The sequence below is a fragment of the Tiliqua scincoides genome, chromosome 4 (assembly GCF_035046505.1).
Source record: "Tiliqua scincoides isolate rTilSci1 chromosome 4, rTilSci1.hap2, whole genome shotgun sequence".
In the NCBI taxonomy this organism is placed as follows: Eukaryota; Metazoa; Chordata; class Lepidosauria; order Squamata; family Scincidae; genus Tiliqua; species Tiliqua scincoides.
Window position 1 is genome coordinate 22,866,149 of NC_089824.1, and position 24,841 is coordinate 22,890,989.

Below are 24,841 nucleotides of genomic sequence, written 5' to 3' on the forward strand. Positions count from 1 at the left end.
CAATGAGCTCCAGTCTGGTACTGGAGCTCACTTCCAGTTTGAGTGATTGCAAACCGGAAGTGACCTCCAAGAGCAGAATGGAGCTCACTGCAGCTGTGAGGAGGGTTACAGAGGTGGCTGTAAGCCTCTGGGACACTCCTGGAGGCTGCAGGATGTCCCCAGGTATGCGGAGATGTCCCTGGGTCCCTGTGGCACCGCAACTGCTACGGTGCTGTTGGGGCCACACATCCCTACTCCTGCCCCAGCCCCGCAACAACTCACAGCAGTCCTAACTCCTTTGGAGGAGTTTGGGAACCACTGTTCTAGATATTCTTCATGCTTCACTTATAGTAACTGGTGGAAAATATGAGTGAATGAAGAGGTAGAAGGGAAGCATGAAACGAAGTTCATAAGACTGGTGAAGAAAATATTCAGCTATGACCATTCAAGATTTCTGTTCCATTTAATATGTGTAGGCTGAAGTTCTGCTTTGGAAAGCTGCAGCAAAGTTCTTATAAAAACAATACTTAATGCTTTTCAAAATTAATTGCAATTTCTCATGCCTATAATAACCCTACTAGATATTAGCATAAAAATATTGTACTATTTTCTCCTGAAAGAATAACAAGTCGGAATAAACTCTGAAATGATACAGATTCATTTCCTTTTAGGCCTGGGCCTTTTTCTTAACTAAAGCAGGTATTTTCAGGTTACAAAATTAATTTATTGGTGTTTTGTAATTATAATAAGAAGAATGAGTAAGACCCTGGTGTGTAACTACTTGTTTTAAACATGCAAATTCCCTGTTTTCAGTGTTCCAGTTTTCAAAGGCTTGTAGCAGTTTAAAGGCAATCCTCTTATAAGTGTACAAATTGCAGTGATTATAGGAACAAGTTGTAATTGTTTCTAGTAAGTTTTAGTAGCCTTTGATGTTATGATTAGTGTTTTGTATGTTAATATAGTGATATGGGTGCTTATTTGCCTGGGTGGTTGTATGCAGAAATGGTCACTAGGTTGCCTTAGCAAACAAATCTTTCATCTCAGTGGGTTTGTTGGTAAGGAATAAAAACTTAAAATAAATTGCTCTGGAGTTGTGCAATTTCTGAAATATTCACAAAGCAGTGAGACTAGGGATTTACAGCATTTGCAACCTGAGCTTAATTGAAAAGGCTAAAGAAAAAAAAAAATATTTTAATGTGCTGAGGGTCCAGGTAACAGGATTCTAATCTACCATGTTGGTAATGGAGGCTGAATTTACAACTTTTCTTTTAAAATTCAGGCCTCCAAGTACTGAACAAGGTGACCCTGATATGAGCAGAAATGACACGGGTGGCCCCAATGGCATGTTACATAAGCAGCCCGATCAGCCGCCAATAAGTGCCAGTGCAGTGCCACAAAATGGGCACCACTCTTATGAGCTACGAGACAATTGGTGCAAACAATCAGAGGACCCATGCACATGCCAACATCTCACCCAGGCTGCAGGTTGCACCAGAGAAGGAAAAGTGGCAGTACGGGTAGTTTAGGGTTGGATTGGATCCTATCACCTTTTTCAAGACCTGCTCCCTGAGACTTCTCATACTTATGCCAGCTATTATTATTTAGCAGGCAAAGGTCTAAGCAGACCCATTGGCAGTTAGCTGGCATATCAGGAGGCAAGTAAGCAATATTGCAAGTAAGCAATATTTTGACTTACCACCCCCAGGTCTGGCCCTGCCACCATAGGATGCAGCAGGTGCTCCATTGACACTGTGGCATTTAGTAAACTGGTGGGAGATAGGATCGGGGCCTTAATTTAATAAGAGATGGTTTCCAAACTTTTACTTGAATAGGCTGAACTAGCTGATATATTTGATTTGCCGTTGGTTTGTATTCTCCTGTCAGGCACGTCCTACCAACTCAGAAACTTCCCATTCGTTACCCCATGCTGTGTAAAAATGGGTGCAACTCTGCATGGAGTAAAGCTACTTAATTCAACTGAAGTCTGCAAGGTTACTGCCAACATCTACCCGTGACCATTGACAGCCACATGGTAATCCACACACAATATCCACAAGGTAGTCCCAGCCTATCATTTTGGGAATCACTGCAGTGGAAAGTGATAATATACTCTATGGCATGCAACAGCCATACGTTCAAGATAACATTATGAAGTTGCTAATTAAAGCAAAGAAACTATTATTACACAAGCTGGCTGGCACAGTCTGTAAGTCAACTTTTTCCCTATCAGTGTACCATACATAATTTCAAAACAATTACCAGAACATTTCTCTTCCAAACACTTTACAGAAAATGCAATTTTCAGCAACCTTTTAACAGATGTTGGGGCTAACTCACTTGTCATGGTGTATAGCAATGTAGATTCCAGTCAGGTTATAAATTTACTCACAGTATGGATCTGACATGTCCAATGGTATCACGACTGAAATGGGTCATAAGATACAGAACTCGGTGTTATATACTACGGCTGCAATTCAGAGTATGATGTGGCAATTTCTCTATACACAGTGGTGTTTTGTTTTTTTTACCCATTTGCAGCCCCTGCTCCACCTGGTGAACCACTTCTAAAACTCAGGGGAATTTCAAATGCAGTTTCTGATGTGGTGCTACTCTTAGAAGAAAACAAGAGTCAAAGAACTGCTGCATATGTACAAGCCCTGGCAACTTAACTAAGCTCCTAAGAAGGCATCCCAGGACTTACTTTTGTTCATATAGCACAAAAAGTGTCACAGAATTGTAAGTGGTTTATAATGGAAACTTTATGTAGTAGACAATGAATGTAAAGTTCTATGTCAGGGCTTCCCAAACATTTTAGCACCAGGACCCACTTTTAAAAACAATAATCTATCATGACCCACTAGACAAAAAAAGAGATCTAGAAATAAATAATATTTTACTTATTATTAATAATAAATTATTAATTAATAATAGTGTCCTGTGCTCCTGAGTCTGCTAGAAACTTTACATCTTGCACGTGTGTGTAGATATTTGCTAGATTCTTCCTATAAATGAAGTTCAAGGACTGTTTCCCCAAACCTTTACAGTCATTCTAGGATGCCCAGAAGGCTGAACAAGATGCAAGATGTGCAATTAGGAACTTCCAGGCCTAAAAAGCTAAAACTGGATTCACGTGTGATCTATAGAATACCAATTATTAGAGAAAATGGGAAAATGTGACATTTTAATTTGGGACGTATGAAGATTACCTAATAGTTGTTTTTTTTTTTTTCTATAAACCAGACAAGAGTCCTTGCAAGGTTTTAAAAAAAATGTTTCAAAAACTTTCCGCAACCCACCAAAAATTGGCTTGCGAACCACTGGTGGGTCTGAACTCACAGTCTGCTCTACACCTTTAAAAAAGTCCACCTCATTAATACTAAAATGTTAAACAGTAACACCAAGTGACTGCATCTGACCCACTTTAATAATAATGGATCATACATGCTTTCAACTAAAAAAAAATGGAATAGTTATCTTTAGTTCTGAAAGGAAACTGAAAGAAAACTATATAAGTTCCTGTTATATAGGAATTAAGAACCATAAGCTCTCATTTGCACCCTGTCTTTTTTTGCTGTGTGTTATGCCGGCTTCTTTCATCAGTACTGTATTAATTCCTTGCAAAGAAAGTGGAAGGGAAAAAAAAATCAGCTTGTGTTTACCTTTGCTGTATACAATGCAGTTGTTTTTGTTGTCTTCCACTCCTTGCCAAGTCACATCCAGCAGCCACTTGGGGCCAGCAGTCAGCACCATAGGGACTGGAGCCTTTGTCTTCTGGAGAAAGGATGAAAACAAACAGATGCCATTTGCTTGCGTTGATTAAGGAATAATAATAGTAATAATCATTTTATTTGCAAACAACTAAATCTCCAAACCCATAAGCCAAGGTCTTATTCCCCTGCCTTGGGACTTTAAAAAAAAAAAAGAAGAAGAAGAAGAAGAGGAAGAAGACAACACAAGCTGCAAGGCTTCAGTGCCTTCACAGATCTGAATAGCAGACTTATTATCAAGGATTTTTCTGAATGATAGTGCTGGATCAGATCACCTAGATTAGGCAGATCTCTGGTGGCTCAGAATTATAAAGGGAATGCAGATGACTTTCACAGAAAAGAGCCAAGTGTTTAGAAGTGAACTTTAGACATATTGTACTTCATTATCAAAAGGATCTCACTATTTCCTGAAACAGACAGGAAAGAATTTAAAGAATCAGTATCCATTTCAAAGCACTATCCTGGATAACATTTATATTATAGTGAGAAATTATTCTGAATGGCTAATGTAATTTTTTTCTTTCCTTCCTTTTTTTTCTTACTCAGTGCTGATGTACAACTTTATTTTTTATTGAGATAATAATGCCACATGCATGGTCTCCAAAAAGAAATGTAAAAGCAGAAGCCAGAATGACTTCAAACCATTCCCCCCCCCCCACTGCAAAAAGAAAAAAGAAAAAAATACACTCACTTCTTGTTCAAGAAAGGCAAAATGACAATTTTATTAGACAAACCATTTCGTCAAAGGGTTTCACTCTGTGCAAGGGTAAAAAAAAAATACCCTCAAATTATTTGTGCTTCGTTTCAATGCAAAATTTAGATGCAAGAAATAAACTGTTCTGGACTTACCAAGGCTTATCAACACTATTCTTTACAGTTACTGGTAGTGAAATGTCGTGTAGACATTTATCATTCACCAGTCCTTGTCCTATATATCAAGCATCATGAAACTCTGACTCAGAGTACAGAGTACAATGAAAAGGGTCTCAAGGTAATATTCCAGTAGGTTTTTTTTCTCTCCCTAACCTAGATAAAATCTGATTCAAGAAACTCCAACCCTTTCTTAAAGAAATTCTCACAGTTTCCATGACTGACCCAGAAGTAGGAAGCAGAGATGCAGAGCCTAATCCCACGGGGCCACCGCAGCAACACACAGGTGTTCAAACTGAGGCACAATGACCACAATGCTGACATAACATTATGCTTTGTATCACTGCATAGCTGGCACAGACAGACCTGGGAGATGTGCGTTGACACTATTATGCTATAAACTCTAGCCTTTCAACATTTTATTACAGGTATTCATGAAATTTATACTTAGTAATTGCATGGTATGGGTATGATACAACATCACAGAGAAAGATTCACAGCATTTTGAAGGCTTTTCCAGCTAACATGTAAGGAAGTTAGGTGTTCTTTTGCTTGGAAATAACCAAGCTACTATTCTGTTCCAGTTTTGCTAGATATAACTTTCAATATAAGGCATACAAGATATAATATAATATATAATATATTATAATAAAATACATAAGTTTCAATATAAGGCAGAAACTCAATTGGAGGTAGAGCCATTATAGTTTGAAGGACTTTGGACAACTTCAATAGAAAACAAAGGAATGAAGCTGAATGCTAAGATCTGAAAGGCTCAGATGGTGCTCCAGCAAGAATCCTAAGGTCACTGAAAATCTTTCTGAATTTGTCTGCTAGTTAGAGAAGTTGATTCTGCCTCTACCCTCAAAAGAGTCTGTTATCTTACAGGACCTTCAACCAAAATTTTAAGCGCTGGCTCTGACAACACAGGGCAGATGTTCACTTCCACACAGGGTTCTCAAGAGATTCCTTGGAATTTGAGGAGAGGGGCAGAACAGCAGACTTGGGCAGTAGTATGGCAGTAGATGTGGACCCAAGGTTTCCTACAGGAGGTTTAAGTGGATTGGGGCAGACCGTGACTTTCTCTACAGAAATTCTCTTTCTGCAGTCTTTCTTCTTCCCTGGGATGTCCAGCTGAGGGAGTTCTAGTCCTGAGGTTATTACAGCTCTATTAACAGGAAAAATTCACTGAACATATCTAACTAAGCAGTGGTTCTCAATTTTTTCAAAACGTGGGAGGGGGAGGGGTTAGTGGCGGTGGCAGATGCACCCTAACCCTCATCACTGACCTGGGCAGCCCTACATGGTCTTCCTGAATAGCTGGCACAGAACCAAGAATCCCCTTGGGGTGGCTGGGACTTTACGCAGGATAAGGGGAAATTCCGAGGTGACCTCCAGCTGCCTCCTATGGCCGGGCTGTATCAGCGCTTCTTAGGATTGGGCTGCCCATTAATTCAACTGCTCATGTTTGTGTGAAATGCATCTGTATCAAGACAAGGTCTACATAATAGTATCATAACCCAGTAGGGCCATGACTCCCCTTCATGTTCCTGAGGGCTGGAAGTGACATCATTAAACAGGAACCGGCCAGAAATATTAAATATATTAATATTAATTATATTAATCATATCATTAATTAAATACAGATCTTAAAAATATATTATTAATACACAGCAATATACATGCTTTATAAATGATCAGCTGTTGATCACTGTTGGAGACAGGATGTTGGAGTAGGTAGATTTTGTCTGGTCCAGGACTCATTTTTTTAAACTTTGTAAGCATACCAATAGAATTGTTTTATCAAATGAACTTTGTGAACAACCAGTCTGACCAACTTTACACACACACACACCCCTATGGACCCCAATCCAAATAGTCATTTCTCCCATTCTCCTTGGATAGGATTGAACCCTTTATTAATTTAATGAAATTAAATTTTTCCAGCAGCTGGTGGGGAAAACAAAAATAGACCATGAAAATATATCAGAACTGATAAGGGTTTGGTTAGGAAGCTGATTTGTCATCTATACTAGAAGATACACAGCTCAAACCTATGCATGTCTACTCAGAAGTAAGTCCCATTAGAGTCAATGGGGCTTACTCCCAGGAAAGTGTGGATAGGATTGGGCTGGCAATCACTTCATCAATGGCTGATAAGTATTCCCTTGAAATAGTAGCAAGATTCATCACTTTAAAAATACAGCCTCTCCTCTTCAGTCCAACAACAAGATTAATAAATCACTTTAAAAACAGTACCCTTTTTCTGCTCCTGGCCAAGTAAAGTGTATGCTTCTCTCCCCCCCCCCCCATTTGCCAACTGTATGGAAACAACTTTAAGACCCCTGGTGACTGGTAAAATAGGAAGTGTTTTATTTGGGAAGGGGGAGGAAAGTGGGAAGGTTTGGAGATCGGAAGGGGGGAGTGGAAGAGGGAGGGGGTTGAAAAGAGAGATTTCACTTTGATGAGAAGCGATCCCAGGCTGGGAACTAGGAACCAACCAGACAAGGAACAGTGAGGGTTAAGGACTGCAAGCTGAGCATGCTCGGAAGAGGGCAGGGCAGCAGCAGCCACTCTCGCAGCTGAGCAACTCCTGTTTCTTTTGCTTTAAATAAAAGCGCAGAAGACGGGCAGAAGGCGGGCTCGTATTCTGCCCAGGGGTGTGACTGTATCACTGCGAGAGGACATCCCGTGCCTCCCCTTTATGTTCCTGGTGCCACCCTAAGGGGCCGAGCTGCACAGTTTGAATAACACTGCAGTAGGGTATCATAACCCATAACCAAGCACGTGACTTGCATTGGATGCTATCTCCTACCAATATGCCTTCTTTCTGTACCCTTGTGCCAACTAAAGAGCTGGCACAGGTCCAAGGATTGGATCAGAAGTGATTGTAAGGGTTACAGGGAGGTAAGGAGAAATATTTTTTCTTGCCTCTCAAGCCTCCTGACCCCCCCACCCCATCAAAGCATTCAGCACAACATATTTTGGTGCAGCTTGCATGCTATGGTGGGGGGAACCATAGGATTGGGCTGTTATTTTTGTTGTTGCACTTATAATGCTATACAAAGATAGCCCTAAGTAATGTCATTGTACACTTTGCAATTAAGATTAATCACACAGCCAGTCTAGAAACTGGCTATGTCAGAATGCCAGATGCAAGGGAGGGCACCAGGATACAGGTCTCTTGTTATCTGGTGTGCTTCCTGGGGCATTTGCTGGGCCACTATGAGATACAGAAAGCTGAACTAGATGGGCCTATAGCCTGATCCAGCGGGGCTGTTCTTATGTTCTTACACACACCACCCTCCCCCACCCTCATTACACAATACACAGAGAACCATAATTTAAGTGGCTATGGTTTTCTTGCTAACTGTAAGCATCTAACTCTTAAAATACAGAAATAACACTTGCAATAGATCTGATGGTCTGAGAACCTGGAAAAACAGCAGGTAAGATAAGTCACTACTTAAAGAATACTCTAGCTATGAAGCTTCAAAAATTGAGGGAATAGCTTTCCACACTCAGTGACACCTGCTACAGATTACTAATATAGACAACCAAATTACCAAGTGGTAAATGTGGGGAAGCCTTACTGTAACCTTTACCACACATCAGAATGTGTGACAGGGGAAAAAAAACAAACCATGGTCATTAATACAGATGACCGGGGAATCATGTGGTGGAAAATCTCATTACATAATTTGTGAATTCACCTATTGTTGACCTACAAAAATGGACTGAAGTGACAATACCATGGTTTGAATAAGAAGGAATGAGCTCCTTGAATAAGAAGGAATAAGAAGGAACTGCAGCAAGTCATTGAAGACACACTTATTACAATCCAAAGGAGCTCATACAGAACAGCTGAGCAAAACAGCTGGGCACATGGAGACCTTTATTAAACAGCTAAAATATAGCCTATGATATGTTTGATGGAGAAAATGAGGTGGAACATTCTCCAACTCTTCCTCCCAAACAACTTGCAACTGCGATTTTAGCATTTTCAAGAACTGCACGCACAGTCCTTGTTGCTGAATTAGAAAGGGGAACAGTGTGTGCGACACCCCATCCAGCTAGGGATACATGCATACTGCTCCTAGCCAAATCAAAGTATCTAACACTGGAAAACACACTTGTACCAAAATAACCTAAACTGATATTCAGGATATGTAGCAAAGCACTCTCTGTTACTTAGACTCCTGGGAAATAAAAAGTTTGAGCAGTAATGTTGTAACATCATGGGAATATGGGCTATTCTTTCATCTTATTGTGGTAAAGGTTAGCCGGTCATTGCCAACACACATGGTGACATTTGCTGCTGGATTTATCTTTATGTTATGATTTGTCCTTTTTAAAGGAGCATCAAAGGTGTAGACAACCTAACACAAACCATTTATATTCTCCTATGCAAAAACAATTAAGAAAAAATATATATTTCTTTCTACTTTGTTTATTCAAAATAGATGTGTAAGGTTTATTTTTCCCAATCTCAGGTATTTTCCCCAATGCTAAAAACAGTGTACCAGGATGCTCAGAAAATATCTTAGTGGTCGATTTGCATATTATTCCTTCTGATTGCTCAAATCTATCTCAACAATTCAACAGTACTCATCTATTTGCATCCATGAATACAAAATTCTCTTCTAGTGTAAGTCAGTTAATATTTAGGCCTGCTAGCTTTTTTATTATTATTATTTTATGGCGTGCATGCCTTTCTGCATTATCTGTTATTGATCTATTTGTATTCTTATCATTTCCTCAAAATCTATTGCTTGAAATTCTCATTTTCAACTTCTTATATTCTTATGACTTAAGGTAGACAGCCAGGTTTGCTAAGACATATTCACATTGTCTGTACCAATTCCAAACTTGATCTATGCTGTTCCTTAAATTTTACTTTAGTAGCTGCATCCAAAAGGAAGTTTGCTTTAAATATTTTTTCCATTGCAGATACTATTTCAATTGCAGGCTTCTTTTTGTAAAAACCAAAACCCAGAACCATGCCAATTTGACAAGGGCAAATGAGGTCTAAAGTTGATCTCTTAGGGAACAATTAGAATCTGCTAATGAGGATAAGAGAGGTCGAGCAGATATCCACTTTTCACTAACCTTTCAAGTAACTGGACAAACAAGTGAGCTGACCCTCAAGTACTGTTTATACAAAAGTCAAGAGGTTAATGGAGACAAAAATAGCCAATAAAAAGCCTGAAAATTCTTGTACATTTCAACCTAAAACGAATCCTCAGTAGTTCAGTAATCTTAGATAATACTGTTTTAGAAACTTTTTTTGCATCAGTAGTTTACATCTTCCTAGCATACAATAAAGTTGGACCATTTAATAAACTTAAATTGTAAAACTACACTTCTTCAAAGGTAAAAAGCAAATGTTTGGTGCTGAAACCAGACACACACACACACACACACACACACACACACACACACACACACACACACACACACTGCACATGGAAAAATGGACAGTCAAGGGAAGATAGTATAACCTTTTCTCCCAAACATGCAAGCTTTCCATACACAGATTTTTTTTTCTTTTTAAAGAACACTTCAAAATGGAACATGCAGCCTAAACTAGCTTTATCCAAGAACAGCTTTGCTTATGGCCAGCACAATTCTAACCCCCTCCCCAGGAGCTGGCACAAGTCCTTTGTGCCGGCTCCCAGCCATCATGAATGTGCCATAAAGCCAAAGCTTTATATGCTGTAAACCATGTTTGTGACAATTTGGGAGGAAGATAGGCAACTGCATGGACATGCACTGGCCTTGTGGAGCTGGCCCTGCCCCCGTAGGAGGTAGGTTTGCACCAGCTTGGGCAGGGCTGCACTGGGGGTAGGAGAGAAAGGGAGGGAGAAACAGAGGCAGAGAAGGGGCATTTCCGGCCGGGGGAGGGTGGCCGGGGGCAGATCAGACCCAGGAGGGGGTTGGGACTGGCCACACCAGCACAGGCCAGATTCCAACCCCTTTCACCAGCCTGAGTGGTGTTATTTGGTCCTGCGAAATTGCAGGCGCAGGTCTGAGAAGCCCCAGAAGGCTGCCTGGTGCATTGCTCAGGGTAAGGGGAAGGAAATCCCCTTACTTCGAGTTGTGCCCCACTCTGCACCAAACCTGAGCTGGATTCAGCACAGGCCAGTTGGGATTCAGGATTGTGCCCTGACTCTACTAAACAAATGAAGTAGTAAAAAAAATAATAATAACACCAAACGTTAAAAAATATCTTGACATAAGCAAACACTATGAAATATTAAGTCAGGAGCTGGAAAGGCTGCTACTTCCTTCCCTTTTCTCCTTAAAGAACTACAGGTTGTCTCTCATTATCCACTGGGGTTCTGTTCTGGAACCCTTAGGGGATTAATAAAATCCATGGATAAAAAAAATAGTGGAAAAATAGATTTAAAGACCCACTTCCAGATGTTCCTTGGCGGGGGGAGGGCGGGCGGTGGGCAGCCCCAGGGTAGGTGGAGGAAGCAGGAGGCAGGGCTGGGATCCAGCACTTATGCTGGATCCCAATCTTCGTTCCCAGGGAGTTTGGAGCAGCATAGTCTGAGAAGACCCATGGGGCAAAGGTGCCTTATCCGGAGGTAAGCGGAAAAGTTTCCCCTTGCCTCTGGCTGAGCCACCTTGGGCCTCTATCCTGTGCTGGATACAGCGCAAGCCTCTTGGTTTGACTGTTCCAGCACAGGGTAGGATTGCGCCCTAGCATGTTAACTATTTAAAAAGAAGGGTTCAAAATACTACATTAAAATCAGCTTAACAAATACCTTTGTACAAGAAACATGGGATCAGACGCAAAATAAGAGGAGAGCTAAATGAATCAAGTTCCGGTTCAGGCTCTGGGTGACTCAAAGCGACAGGATTCTGACCATCACTATGGCTGATTCTAGAAGTTATTGGGGACCTCCTTACTATTCTCTTTCTTTTCCCTATGAAAAAGTTCCATAGGGAAAAGGATGCCAAAAACTACTGCTGGAGGGAAAACAGAATGCATATATATGGGGCTGAAATGGGATTTAAGTTTGGCTGCAATCCTATACACATATACCTGAAAGTCAGCTCCATGGTTTATGCTGCTTGCCTTTTTTGAAAGACAGACCTAATTTACAGCCCAATCTTATTGGGCCTTAATACTGGCAGAATGGAACAAGTGTTCTTCCAGCCTTAACTGTCTTATGGAGGAAGGCGCTTCAACAGCACATGAAGATGGGCACTGCTGAAGTGCCAGCAAAAAGACTGCAGCCTTCCTCCATGTGCTATAATGGATAGCACGTGGATATAATGGATATAATGGAAGGATAATAATGGACATATTGAAGGAATTAAGGCAGGGCAGGGTAGAGCAGACAAATTAGGGCAAGGGAGGGCAAAATGAGCCAACAACGAAGTGGGTGAGGGTGAATCGTCTCTGGGAAGAGGGTCAGTGGCAGCACTTTTCCCCATATCCTAGCCCCCATCCCAGAGTTGATCCCACAGCTCCATTTCATGCAGATTTGAGCCATCAATTTCACTAGCACAGGTCCAAGTGCGCCATGGAGGCTTACCCAGAATATATTTCCATGACTGCCCCCTCCACAGGACATAACACAAGCCATTTTGATATTGTTGCATCAGTTGGGAAGGGGCATAGACTTGGGACATAAATGAGCTATACAACTTTCAGTTGATACTCATATATTTGGGTTTGTTCGGTTGTGTTATATGTGATTTCCTCCCCGTTCCATTTCAGAAATCCACCTCAACTCTCCTATGACTCAATCCCATAATAAAATAATTGCATGCCATTCATAAGGTGTTAGTATCCAAATAACTTATGTGATTGTACAGTGAGAGTCTATATTGACTGAATCCATCAGTTTTGATTAAGCATTGCAACTATAAATCCATGTAGATAAATACATTTTTCTGCCACTCCCCCTGTCATCTTATCCTAGACAGACCAGGGAATTATTTGTGTCTGAAAAGAAGGAATACTTCTAACATTTACAATAATAACATTAGTAACTGTTATTATTATTGCTATTAACAACAATGCATGAGAATACATAATACTTAAAAAATATTTTTGCCAAACCACAGGGAAAAAAACAAAACCGAAGCACTGAATGGAAAAGAAAAATGAGTTTTCACAGATGGAATCCCACATGACAGCTGGGATTCCCTGCAACTAGAGGAACCCAACTGTTTACCCCAAGAGATGATCACTTGACAAGTGACACACCGTTTTTGCACTTGACAGAATTCCACATGATTATAACAAAGGCAATACATAGAGGAGGAGGGGGGAAATATATGCATTCAGATAGTACTACCATAATTGCAAATCTCCATAGTTTTACATATGAAGAATCTAGCCAACAGCCCTGCCTTTCAGCTATCTCTCCAATGCAGACAAAGGGCAGGATAGCATGCACAGGACTTCACATGTGGTCCATACTATGGGCTGCCAAAGGAAGTGCAAGATCTGGCACTTGGAAGAGAAATTCTCATCTTAACAATCTCATTTAAAAAAAACTTTAATACAGCACATTTTTAAATTTTGTGGTGACAGAGAGTAGTTTCATGACATATTGGATGTTTGACAAAAGGCTCATAAACCAAATGGTGAACTGGGCATAATTTCAGTGTCTTGCTTAACTCTGCCTTCTTCTCCATGGGCTACCATTGCCTTACTCTCTATCTACACTATCCGTGTGTAGCAAATCCTTATATCCTTTTTGCTCTTCTTTGGTAAAAATTACGAAGCATTTCTCCCTATGAACTTAGGAGAAGAACAAGGAGCAATTCTCACAACAATACTTTCCTTTCTGATCACAAGAAATCCTGACCATGGTTATAGCAATCATAGCTAGAAAACATGCTGTCAAACATGGAAATTGCTGAGGAGTAAAAGTGGATAAAGATAATCTGATGTCTGTGCTGAGACCTGGTCTAAGGGTGCCTTCAGTTCTACTCTATGAAGTAAAGAAACATCCAATTTTATTCAGGATTTGAAATAAACTGTCTGTGTTTTCATTCATTATATCTGATCAGGTTTGAGGACGACATGTAAAAGGTCTCTTCACACAGCATCAAGCCAGCTGATATATCCATTGCCATATTAACATAATTTAGCCAATTTTAAACAGCAAGTAACACCTAATTTTTTTTTCACTTGAGCACATCATTCTTTTAGTGAAGAACATACAGTATTTAACTACAAACTAGGGAGAGTTACATAGAGGTAATGCCAACTCATGAAAACTGCAATCTACAAGTGACACAGAATAGCTTTCAAATTATATCAGAGACACATACATAGAGTGAAGGCATAGGGCACACAGACCAAATGTTAATCACACACTGCCTAAATAAATTTTTACAGTAATTACTGTAATAATTAATTAAAGAACTCCAACATTGCTCTGATGCAGGCGCGTGCTTGGCAATATCTGTTTGCACAGAAGCTTAAATAACCGATCTTTGACACAATCCCTTTGGCTTCATACCATGTATACACACTTACCTGGGTGTAAAGCCTGTTGAACTCAGTGGGGCTAACATCTGAGTAGACATGCACAGAATTGCATTTAAAGTCTAAGTACCTATAACTGACACAAACACATTTTTCCCTGGTTTAACATGGTCTCCATTTGCTTCCCCTTCCTTTGTTATCAATACTGTGTTGAATTAAACATTGTAAGCTCTTGAGGACTGCGTCTTGTTCTTTGGAAAATTCCACGAACACATATTGCACTACAGTACATACCTTTTTTAAACAGTATGACGATGAAAGAAGTTTCCAGTCTGACATCAAAACTTTATGACTTTGTAAAAAAAATATGGTTCTCTATGAATTAAGTTGCTTCTAAACTGGAGTCACTGATTAAAAAGGAAACGTGAAAGTTCTACTGGGTTCAAAAAAGGCTATAAATTAAGATTGTCTAGATCATAAGTCTCTTGGGGAAGGGACCTGTCTATTTACTCTATGTAAAACTCCATGTACACGAATGACACTATATAAGAAAGTAGATAAATAAATAGTACAGGTGGGGAACCTGCATTGAGCCAGACTTGGCCCGACCTGAGCCATCTGGAGGAAGCCTGCAGAGGGTCTGTCTCTGCTGCCTCTGCAAGCTTCAGAATGGCCATTTCGGGTAAAAAAACTCTACTTCCGGTTTCCCTCTGGAAACCGGAAGTGAAGTTTGCATGCCATATAAAGTATTCTGAGGCCTGGGGAAGCCCTTGGAGGCCAGCTCCAGTCCCCTTCGGTGGGCTTAAGGGGACAAAGATTGTGGATTTGATTATCCATGATTTTCGGTATCTGTGGGAGAATAGATCCCTCGTGGATACTATGGCCCCACCTGTATATCTAAAAAACTTACTGAAGAGGAGTACTATTTCTTATTAAAACTACTTAAAATATTGAATAAAAGACAAAGATACCTCTAACCTGGCCATTTTCAACCACTGTACCACAGCACACTAGTAATAATAATAATAATAATAATAATAATAATAATAATAATATACAGTATTTATATACCGCCTTTCTTGGTCTTTTATTCAAGACTTTATTCAAGGCGGTTTACACAGGCAGGCTTATTAAATCCACGCAGGGATTTTTTACAAATTGAAAGAAGGTTCTCTCTTTCAAGAACCACCACATTCAAGGTGTTACACTCCGATCTGGTTTAACATTCTGGCCTCCATCCTCCCACGCTCCGAGCAGATGGAACAGCTCAGCTGCAGCTTGCCAGCTGCTTCAAGGTCGCACGGTGCCGGTGGCCTCGAACTGGCGACCTTGTGGATGTTAATCTTCAGGCAAATGGAGGCTCTACCCTCTAGACCAGACCTCCTGCCCTGACACTAGTGTGTCGCAGGTGTGCCCTGAGAGTTTGGGGGAGGTTCATTTTTTAATAGGGTCACTGGGAAATTTGTGCCCCGGCAGTGCAATGTGCCTTGTCAATTGTCAAAAAACTGATGGTGTACCTTGAAAATTTTAGCACCTTGTCTGTGGGCCATGAGATGAAAAAGGTTGAAAATCACTGCTCTAACCAGTTTTCTGCAGTGTCTTCTATTTAATTTAAGTCTGTTTTCTATGTAATGGCCGCACCTGACAGATTCAAAAAAAATAAATATCCCTCTAACGATTACTCTTGGACTAGACTCAAAGAATAATTCTAATTTGGATGAAAGGACCACACAACACAGTAGCAGCCCCTTAGAGAATTAAGGCTCAAGTCGGATCTTCTAAGACTTAAAGAATGTGTACTTTGGATTAGGCTACATATCTGCAAATCTGTTGCGTCTCAAGGGGAGTATACTCTGTTAAATACTTTGACCTTCCAATGCACTGTATCAAGTGTGTGTCTACGGAATATAAGGTCATTTGCATATGCCTTCAATTTAACACTGATTTAATATATGATAATGTGGCAAAATCCTATTTTCTCTCTCATATGTAGACGTATTAGAATACACACAAAATTAAATGAGCTATTATATATTCATTTGTTGGGGGTCATAATGGGGCAAGAGGATGTAAACCATTTTAGATTATGCAAACCCAAGGAAAATGTCCCAATCACCTTAAAAACCAACTTCTTGAGATTCTAAAAAGAACTTTAAAATAAAGTACTGCAACCTCCCATGCTGTGCTAAAGTGATGCCAACTCTTATGCTATATTATAGTACTGTATATAGGATCCCATACAAGTAAGGGAGCAATCCTAACCCCTTATGTCAGTGCTTTCCACCACCAGCCTAGCAGTGCCAATGGGACATGTGCTGCATCTTGCAGTTGGGTGTCACTCACAGAGGCCTTCTCAAAGTAAGGGAATGTTTGTTCCCATACCTCAGAGCTGCATTGCCCTTATGTCAGTGCTGGAAAGCAATGACATAAGGGTTTTGGATTGCGCCCTAAGTTACTTTAGTAACCACTCTGGTCTGATATCAGCACATGTGGCAACCTCAGACAAATGCAAGAGGCCCAGTGACCCAAGGAAAATATTGAGGGGCCGTTGCTGAACTGTAGCTCCCTTCTCATTCTCTCTTTTAAATTTGCCCAGCTCTTTGGTGCTTTTGTCCCCTTTCTTTTTTTCCTCACCACCCATATAGTGGTAAAAGGAGAGGGTAGCAAAACTACAGAATCACTGGAGAACACATACTCCAGACAACTGGTGCTTTCCCACCTCCTCTTTCTCCTTCACTTCCTCTCATAGCTTGGTGAAGGTAAGAGAAGGAAGCAGCAAAAGAGCCAGGTGCCTCCTCCTCTTTCAAGGCCTGCAACCTGTATATTTACGCATATATACCTGTATATTTATAGTGAGAACTGCATTTTTTTTTTCCTGATTACTAATGGGATACATATAACTTCCAAGTTCAAAACAATATTTTCTGAAGCAGCCCTTATGGCCATGTTCTGACAAAAAAGACCATTATGAGTCAACACTAGACAGGACATTGTTGTATCCCTTGGTTAAGATTCCTGATATAAGTTTTGCCCCAACAGAAGCAGGATTTGGTCAGTCTGTATTGAGATTATGGCACAGGAGCAGGGAAGATCAATATTTTTCTCACTACACCTTTTCCTCATTTTCACTCTCCAGCTACTATCTGTTTCAGATTTGCAGTATTTTCAAGAGGCATCTTCTCAGGAAAGCAGCAGATTTTTTCGGGGGGGGGGGGGCCTATTTTTGGCAAGTAAAGAGTGTAGAAGGAAGGGGTTAACTACATGGTGGTCTAAATTCTAACAGGATAATCCAAAGCAAATAATTCACAACATGTTTAAAGTCAGCTATGGTTTGATCCTAAATTGTTTCTCGATACCATACTTTCAGTAAATGTGCTTCTGAGCATGCACAACATGGTTCCAAGTTATTTCTGGTTTCACACTTTGCTAATATGTTCTTACAAGTAAGCTAATAGAGCTGTGTATCTTTTACATACGTCCTTCTATGTCCGTCCTTCAAACATGGGCAACAAGACCGCACAAAGCAATGGGACTACTTTTATGTAGCACTCTCCCACTCATATTGACTGTAACTGATATGGAAATATTGTCACATTTGTACTGACCATTCTTCCAAGGAAAAGATGAGAGCTCACAGGGTACAATAACTCTGTATGGAAAGATAGCTCCATGATGGACGGAATCTGAACCCATGTCTCCCAAATCCAAGACTGTAGCTCACTCCTCAGTGTTTTTGGACTAGTGATATTCTCTGCACTTAAAAAGAAAAAGGATAGCAACTCCTACTCTAAGGCTGGAAAACATGGATACCAGAGAAATACTACCAACCTACCACCTTTAATAGACTAATACTTCAAACCTGCACAAAAACTTTGCAAACTTATTAATGTATGCTTTTTAATGCAACAAAACAATTTCAACTTCCCCAATAATGAGTCATTAATTGTTTTATTTATTGTTAATTAAATTGCTGCAATGATTATTGTGACAGCAAGTGAATGCACGTCAAGAGGAAAGCAATTGCTTGTCCTGCCCAACCAACTTCTTTTCCCTGCTCATACACTTTCTTGTAAGTTGAAAAGGAGGACTCACTTTCCCTGATGGACTGTACAGCAGAATCCCTATAAGACCTGCTACTAAGGATTGCAAAATAAGAAGAACCTGCTATACAGCTGCTCTTCAATCACTATATTCCTCCCTCCCTCTCAGATAATCAGATCTCTGCTGAGTAGGCTGTTCACAGCTCTGATTGCCCTCAGCAGAAAAAAACAATGTCTCACTAAGACTGAAGCCAGAAAGGGATGCTGGTTACAGTACCAAAACACAGGGCGCCACTTCCCTCTATTGTTTTTGCCCAGGTTCCAGAAATCCAGGAAGTTCTACCGTGTTTGAAGGGCAGTATGCTTTTGCCCACTCACTGCACAGAACTCCTTAATAGTTCTGCACAGCGCACTTAGCTCAGTAGGTGGGGAGATCTTCCGCAATCATTTTCATAACAAGATCAAAATTTGTTTGGCATGACCAAAAGTTGCAAAATACCCGCATAGTGGCTCATGTTGGCCACCTTCAGTCTCAAAAGACTATGGTATCGCGCTCTGAATGGTGGTTCTGGAACAGCATCTAGTGTGGCTGAAAAGGCCAATTCGGGAGTGACAATCCCTTCCACACTGGGAGCAAGTGCAGTCTGTCCCTGGTCTGTCTCCCTGGCTATGGGCCTTCCTTCTTTGCCTCTTTGCCTCAGTCTGTTGGTCAAGTGTCTCTTCAAACTGGGAAAGGCCATGCTGCACAGCCTGCCTCCAAGCGGGCCACTCAGAGGCCAGGGTTTCCCACTTGTTGAGGTCCACTCCTAAGGCCTTCAGATCCCTCTTGCAGATCTCCTTGTATCGCAGCTGTGGTCTACCTGTAGAGTGCTATCCTTGCACGAGTTCTCCATAGAGGAGATCCTTTGGGATCCGGCCATCATCCATTCTCATGACATGACCGAGCCAACGCAGGCGTCTTTGTTTCAGCAGTGCATACATGCTAGGGATTCCAGCACGAGCGGCTACAATGCACTATTTCAGGTGGGTCAGCAGAAGAGGCACAGCATGCTGAAGAACACTGCCTGCAGGTCACTTTCCTCCATGCATCTATGTTTTGTTTTCTTTGCCACCTAGACCTGAGATGCAAATTCTGTCATGAAAGTTCAAGTATTTGAAATTTTATAGCATTGCCTTCATATTACTCCACCTTTCCTGGAGTATCACAAATATGGCTTTTCACAGCTGCTACACGTCTTGACAAATGGAATCTTTTTCCCTTATGCCTGCCCACAGTCCCTAACATAATACATATGGACCAATACAGCACTTAAATGCTTAAGTAACCACAACATTAAAAAATGATCAGGGTTGGCCACCTATGCAGAAGGTGGAAACCCTGCACCAGTTAATTTTTCTTCTCTGCTATAGTAATTTGGCCTCCATAGTTCTGAAGAATTGCAGCTACCTCTCTAAAAAATATTTTTAAAATGATACTACATATCACTCAGCACTAATTGGCAGCAAGCGCCCAAGAGAGACTTGAACCTGCCACACAGACCGAGTATTGCCCTTAAGATATCAGTCCCTCCAGGAGAGATTCAAAGTCATTTGTCAGTTGGTACATGGATTTTGCATTTCATAAATATATTCAACTTATTTTAAGGATTTCAGATTTAAGGTAAGTTAGAAAACAAGGCATTAAAGGAGTTCTCAATTTATGTGAATACCTGAATACTGAATATTTTTTGCAAATCAAGCTTGTATTTTTTTGCAAATCAAGCACTTACCCTTGGTTACAAAGGTTTGAATTTTATAAGGCAGACAACTTAGCATTAGCCTCACAGATTGCAGAGCTCATGATTCACAAAGAAGTGTACAAAAATGTTTTGTCACTCATTCCTCCTCACAACCCACTCTTATAGTAGGTCTCGGCCAACATCTCACTCTCTGTCTGCCTGGCAAGAGAATGGGGTTTGTTACACATATGGCTTAACTTTTCCCTCAGGATCCCACCCCCAGCATGATCTAAGTGAAGCGTGACTACAGTCTCTCCAAAAGCAAATCAGGTTTTATTTATAAGAAATCACATTTATGTTCAGCTGTCCATCATTTAATTTTTTTTTCTTTTTGGGAAAAACTGAAGCCCTTGTTTCCATTTTAGACCTTCTGAATCACAGAGGTAGAGCTAGAAAGATCATCCTTGTGGGTTCTCTGTTTTCTGAGGAGAAAATGCCAGATGGAAGCTGCTGACCCACAAGATCTGGGATCATTTTCATAAGAAGAGCCCTGCTGTATCATGTCAAAGACCCATTTAGTCCAGCAACCTGTTTACCACAATGCCCAACCAGTTGCCTCTGGGAAGTCCACATGCAGGAAATGAAGGCATAACCCTGCCCTATCATTCATTCATTCATTCATTCATTCCACCTTTATTGGCATAAACAATCCAACAAGAAAACAAAATTAAAACATTCAGGGTAGCCATCAATCATTGATCAGGCAAAGAATTACAGAGGAATTTATGCCTCAACAGTGCCTTAAATATATATTTTGCTACATTTGATGAGCGGCACTCATTTCTTCTGTCTAACAAGTACCGGACCAAGTCTGTATCTGAACCATGAAAGCTTTCCAGGAATGGATATAGAAATCGATGGCGTAAATCAATATAGTGGGTACAATACAGAAGTACATGGGTCAAGGACTCTTTTGCGATCAGGTCGAAAGAACATGACTGGGGACTTTCCAATGGTCTATTAAATCTTGCTCTTAGTACATTTGTAGGTAAGATATTAAACCTACCCAGTGTAAAGGCTCTACGAATCTGAGGTGAACACATGAACGATAGATAGCTTGAACCCAAATCAGAGGGCCATGAAAGACCAATATATAGAGGCGAACAAGACTTACGGGCTGCAGCTTGCAATTTCTGTTTCTCTATATCAAAAAGTCGGGTCCGAATAAGATTGAAAGTTGCAGACATAGGTAATCCTCCTAACAGATCAGTTGATAAACCTAGGAGCTGGAGTCTTTTGTGAAATAAGGTTAGAGCAGGGGCCCCGCCCTGCCCCATCATTGCTCCTCTGGAACAGGAATTCAAAGGTATGTTGGCTCTGAACTTGGAAAGACCTTACAAACCTTCATGGCTAGCAGACACTGGTAGGTTTGTTCTCCATGAAGTTGTCTAATCTATATTTATTTATTTAGATATTTATACTGTCCTTCCTCCAAGGAGCTTAGGGTGGTATACATAGTTCTTCCCTTCCTTTTGTCCTCACAACAACCCCGTGAGGTAGGTGAGGATGAGATATAACAATTGGTCCAAACCCACCTTTCACCTGAAAGGGCGGCTTTTAAATTCATCTAAGCTAGTGGCCATCTTGTGGTAACCAATTCCACTGACTAATTGTGTGCTGTGAAAAGTGCTTCCTTTTGTCCATCCTAAATCTCCTGCCAATCCATGCCTTGTAATAATGGTCAAATGTGGAAAAGCACTGCAGAAATGACAGGTCCACATTGGCGAGGATAGTGATTTAGTGCTTCGGAAATAATTTTCTTTTTTCTGTTCCCAAATATGAGCATATTTGGGAAACCTCCTATTCCCTTCCTTATCTGGAGTGGGTGTGGGGGGGGGGTCTTCAGTCCAGGTGAATACATTTGTGGAGACCAATCCGTGCTTCAGGCTTTCAAAGGCACAAAGCCCATCCCATGTGGGATCTGGCAATTGTGGCCACACACAGCTCTTCAGACACCAGAGAGTCAAAGTTAGAGCCTTCTGCATGGGAATGATGGATTCTGGTGGCAAACATGAAATTGTTCTAAGGCAGTGGTTCTCACACTGGCTCCCTGGGCAGACAAAGAAACCAGCCAGGGGAGCCATAAAATCCTTGTGGAAAACCCACCACCCTATCCAATGTATAGGATTGTAGCCCTAATGGGGAGCCGCAGCCAATGGCCCAGTAGTTCAAGGGAGCCACCAGTCAAAAAAGTTTGGGAATCACTGCCCTAAGGAATCTTGCCACATGTATCCCTGTCGTTGCTATTAAGTCTGCTTATATCCTCACACTGCAAAGTTTCAATTTAGCGTCAAGTTTACACCTACAATTTGTCGAAAGAAAGAAAGAATGTTCAAAGAGCCCAACAGAACTCTGAACAAAGACCATCAGAGGTTTTATGGATCCCCCCTCAATAGTATTACAAAAATGTATCTTATTCTGCCTTTAATCAGCAAGCTTTATCCAGCAATCAAGGCAGGTATATAATAAGCTAAGCTACTGTGTAAATCTAAACATTTCCCACAACTAGAAAAGCTACAGCCTGAGCTCACTGATCGTAGCCATGGTAACTATCTAAAATGAAAATCTGCTTAACCCTTTCTCTGCTGTAACCACCCATGTGCCAATGTTAGCTGACTTTCATGCACTTATCTTTGCCTTTCCCCTTCTCAACAGATTCATAATTCTGTTGCTTCCCAGTAGTTATGCTCTGGTTATCCTATCTCAACCTGAGAAAACTGTGATTGGTGGGAGTTTTCTATAAAGATGACTACTGGCTGATTTGTCAGAAGTATAAGGCAAACCATTAAGATGCTTGGGGTGGAGAAAAAAATAAACTAGAGGCCTTATTTTTTTATGCCAACAATGGCATTTAAAACTGTAAACATGAGAAAAGAAGGTTTTTTCAACTTATTCAGGTTTACTATGGTCCATACTTTAAAACTGTGCAATGTTACAACTTTGATTGCTATACCATCCACTCAGTGGTGGGATTCAAATAAATTAACAACAGGTTCTATGTCCTAATGAGCAACTCAGCTTCAATTGTCTGCTGCAAAGGAAGTTGAAAGACTACAGCTGCACTCCTATACTGTACAGTACACACTTTCCTGGGAGTAAGTCCCATTGAACATAATGGGACTTACTTCTGAGTAGACAGTCATAGGATTGCACTGTAACTTTAACCAAGTTACTGTAACCCAATGTCTAAATCCAAATTGCAAGGCTGCAATTCTGTCCTCTATAGTCATACTTACAGGCCTCTGGCCACCAGTTTCCAAGGAGGATAAACATGCGGCTGACATGCACACTTCAAATGGACATTTTTTCTTGAATTCTCAAGGCAGTTGTATAATGAAATCAGGAAGGCACCAAGAAGAGGAGGTGGGAACTGCCAGGGCTCCAGGTTACCAACCTCTGGAGACACCACAGCAGCATAGCACCTCCACATCTGCACAAACCAACTTGCTGCACTGGGCTTTGAGCTGGGCCACCTTCCTTCTTGGTGATTTTTACCAGAGCAGTTAATCCTCTCAAGGATCTGGTTCACTTTTAGTGGTGAACATCTGGTCAGCAAAAGTGCACTGAGCACATAGTCTGACACCTCATCATCAACCAAAAGTAACAACAGCATAGTAACATCTTTACATTACCCGTTCTTTTTTGTTCTATTACAGCATTCCTCAGCATCTGCCTCTCGCCCGCTGTACCATTTTGCATGGCCCACCTCTGGGAAGTACAACTGGAAGTAACTGGAATGACTTTATCACCAGTTATTTCCATACTAAGAGGCCAGACATGATGCAACAAACCACGGTAAGAGAGAGGCTCAGGCTACAATCCTATCCACTTTTTCCTGGTAGTAAGTCCCATTGACTATAATGGAACTTACTTCTGAGTAGACATGCATAGGATTGGGCTCCCAGGGTAGATGGGAAGGCTTTTTTGAGTGCAAGAAAAGCAGAACTGAGCCTCCTACCACTGTTTGTTGCATCGTATTGCTGGTCTCACTGCCAGGCAGTGGAGGTCTGGGGGGGGGGGTCCTGCCATGAGTACCACTGGGCACCACCTCAAGTACCACTGGTGGTATGAGTACTACTGGTTGAGAAATGCTGCTCTATTGCTTTTACCACCCAGCCCCAAAAAGAATTCCAGTGAACTCTAAAGCTTCCCCCTCCAACTTCCAACTCTGCAATCCAATGCACGTCTACTCAGAAGCCCAACAAGTTCAAGGGGAGTTGTTGACTTCCAGGGTTTGAGAGAGAATGGCAGCCTTGAAGGACAGTTTCACTAATGAGCAAAAAGGTACTGGTTGTTGGCATCCTTCAGTCTTGGAAAACTATGGTGTCACGCTCTGAATGGTGGTTCTGGAACAGAGTGTCCTCTCCAGTGCGCGAAGCCTGGGTAAAGTAGGTATGGAGGATAGGCTGTTACCCATGCAGCAAATCCCCCCTCTCCACGTCGCTGAAATGGTCCAATGGAAAGGCAGAGGCCAATACGGTTGGTTCCAGCGGCGTCGCAGGAGTTGCCAGAACATGACTGTGTTCAGCCATGAACTGCCTCAGGGACTCCGGCTCCGGATTTTGCCTCGAGGATGACTCCTGAAGCCTTTTCCATAACTGGATGTAGCCACAAGGCAGTGGAGGTTTGGGATCAGAGTTTTCCTTCTCTCAGATGAGCTGCCTTCCCAGGCTGACGAGTCCCATCTACCCGGTGGCTGTTTAGTCGCCTCTTACGACAAGTACAGCCAAACTGAGGGCCTATTCTTATCCCCAGCCCCCAGGGGATAAAAAAAAGGTACTATGAGGGGACTATTTTTCTAGGTTGCTTTCTGACAGGCAACAGCAGATACCAATCACTTTGGTCTACTCTAGTGGCGAGTCTCCCACAAGTTTGAGGGCTGCTACTGACCAGGGAGTGCAAAGCAGGGGCCTGCAGTGGGTGGGGAGGCAGGTGAGGCAGAACCTC

The 24,841-nt window shown here is 41.4% G+C and overlaps 1 protein-coding gene across 2 annotated transcripts in view; it reads right to left on the reverse strand.

Annotated features, from left to right (window-relative positions):
• The window catches only part of ZFPM2 (zinc finger protein, FOG family member 2), a 422,481-nt gene that overhangs the window by 149,385 nt on the left and 248,255 nt on the right, over positions 1-24,841 (reverse strand). For both annotated transcript variants that reach the window (XM_066626503.1, XM_066626502.1), the window contains one exon: positions 3,639-3,750. In XM_066626503.1, the coding sequence (XP_066482600.1) occupies positions 3,639-3,750 (112 nt within the window). The remainder of the gene's footprint in view (positions 1-3,638; positions 3,751-24,841) is intronic.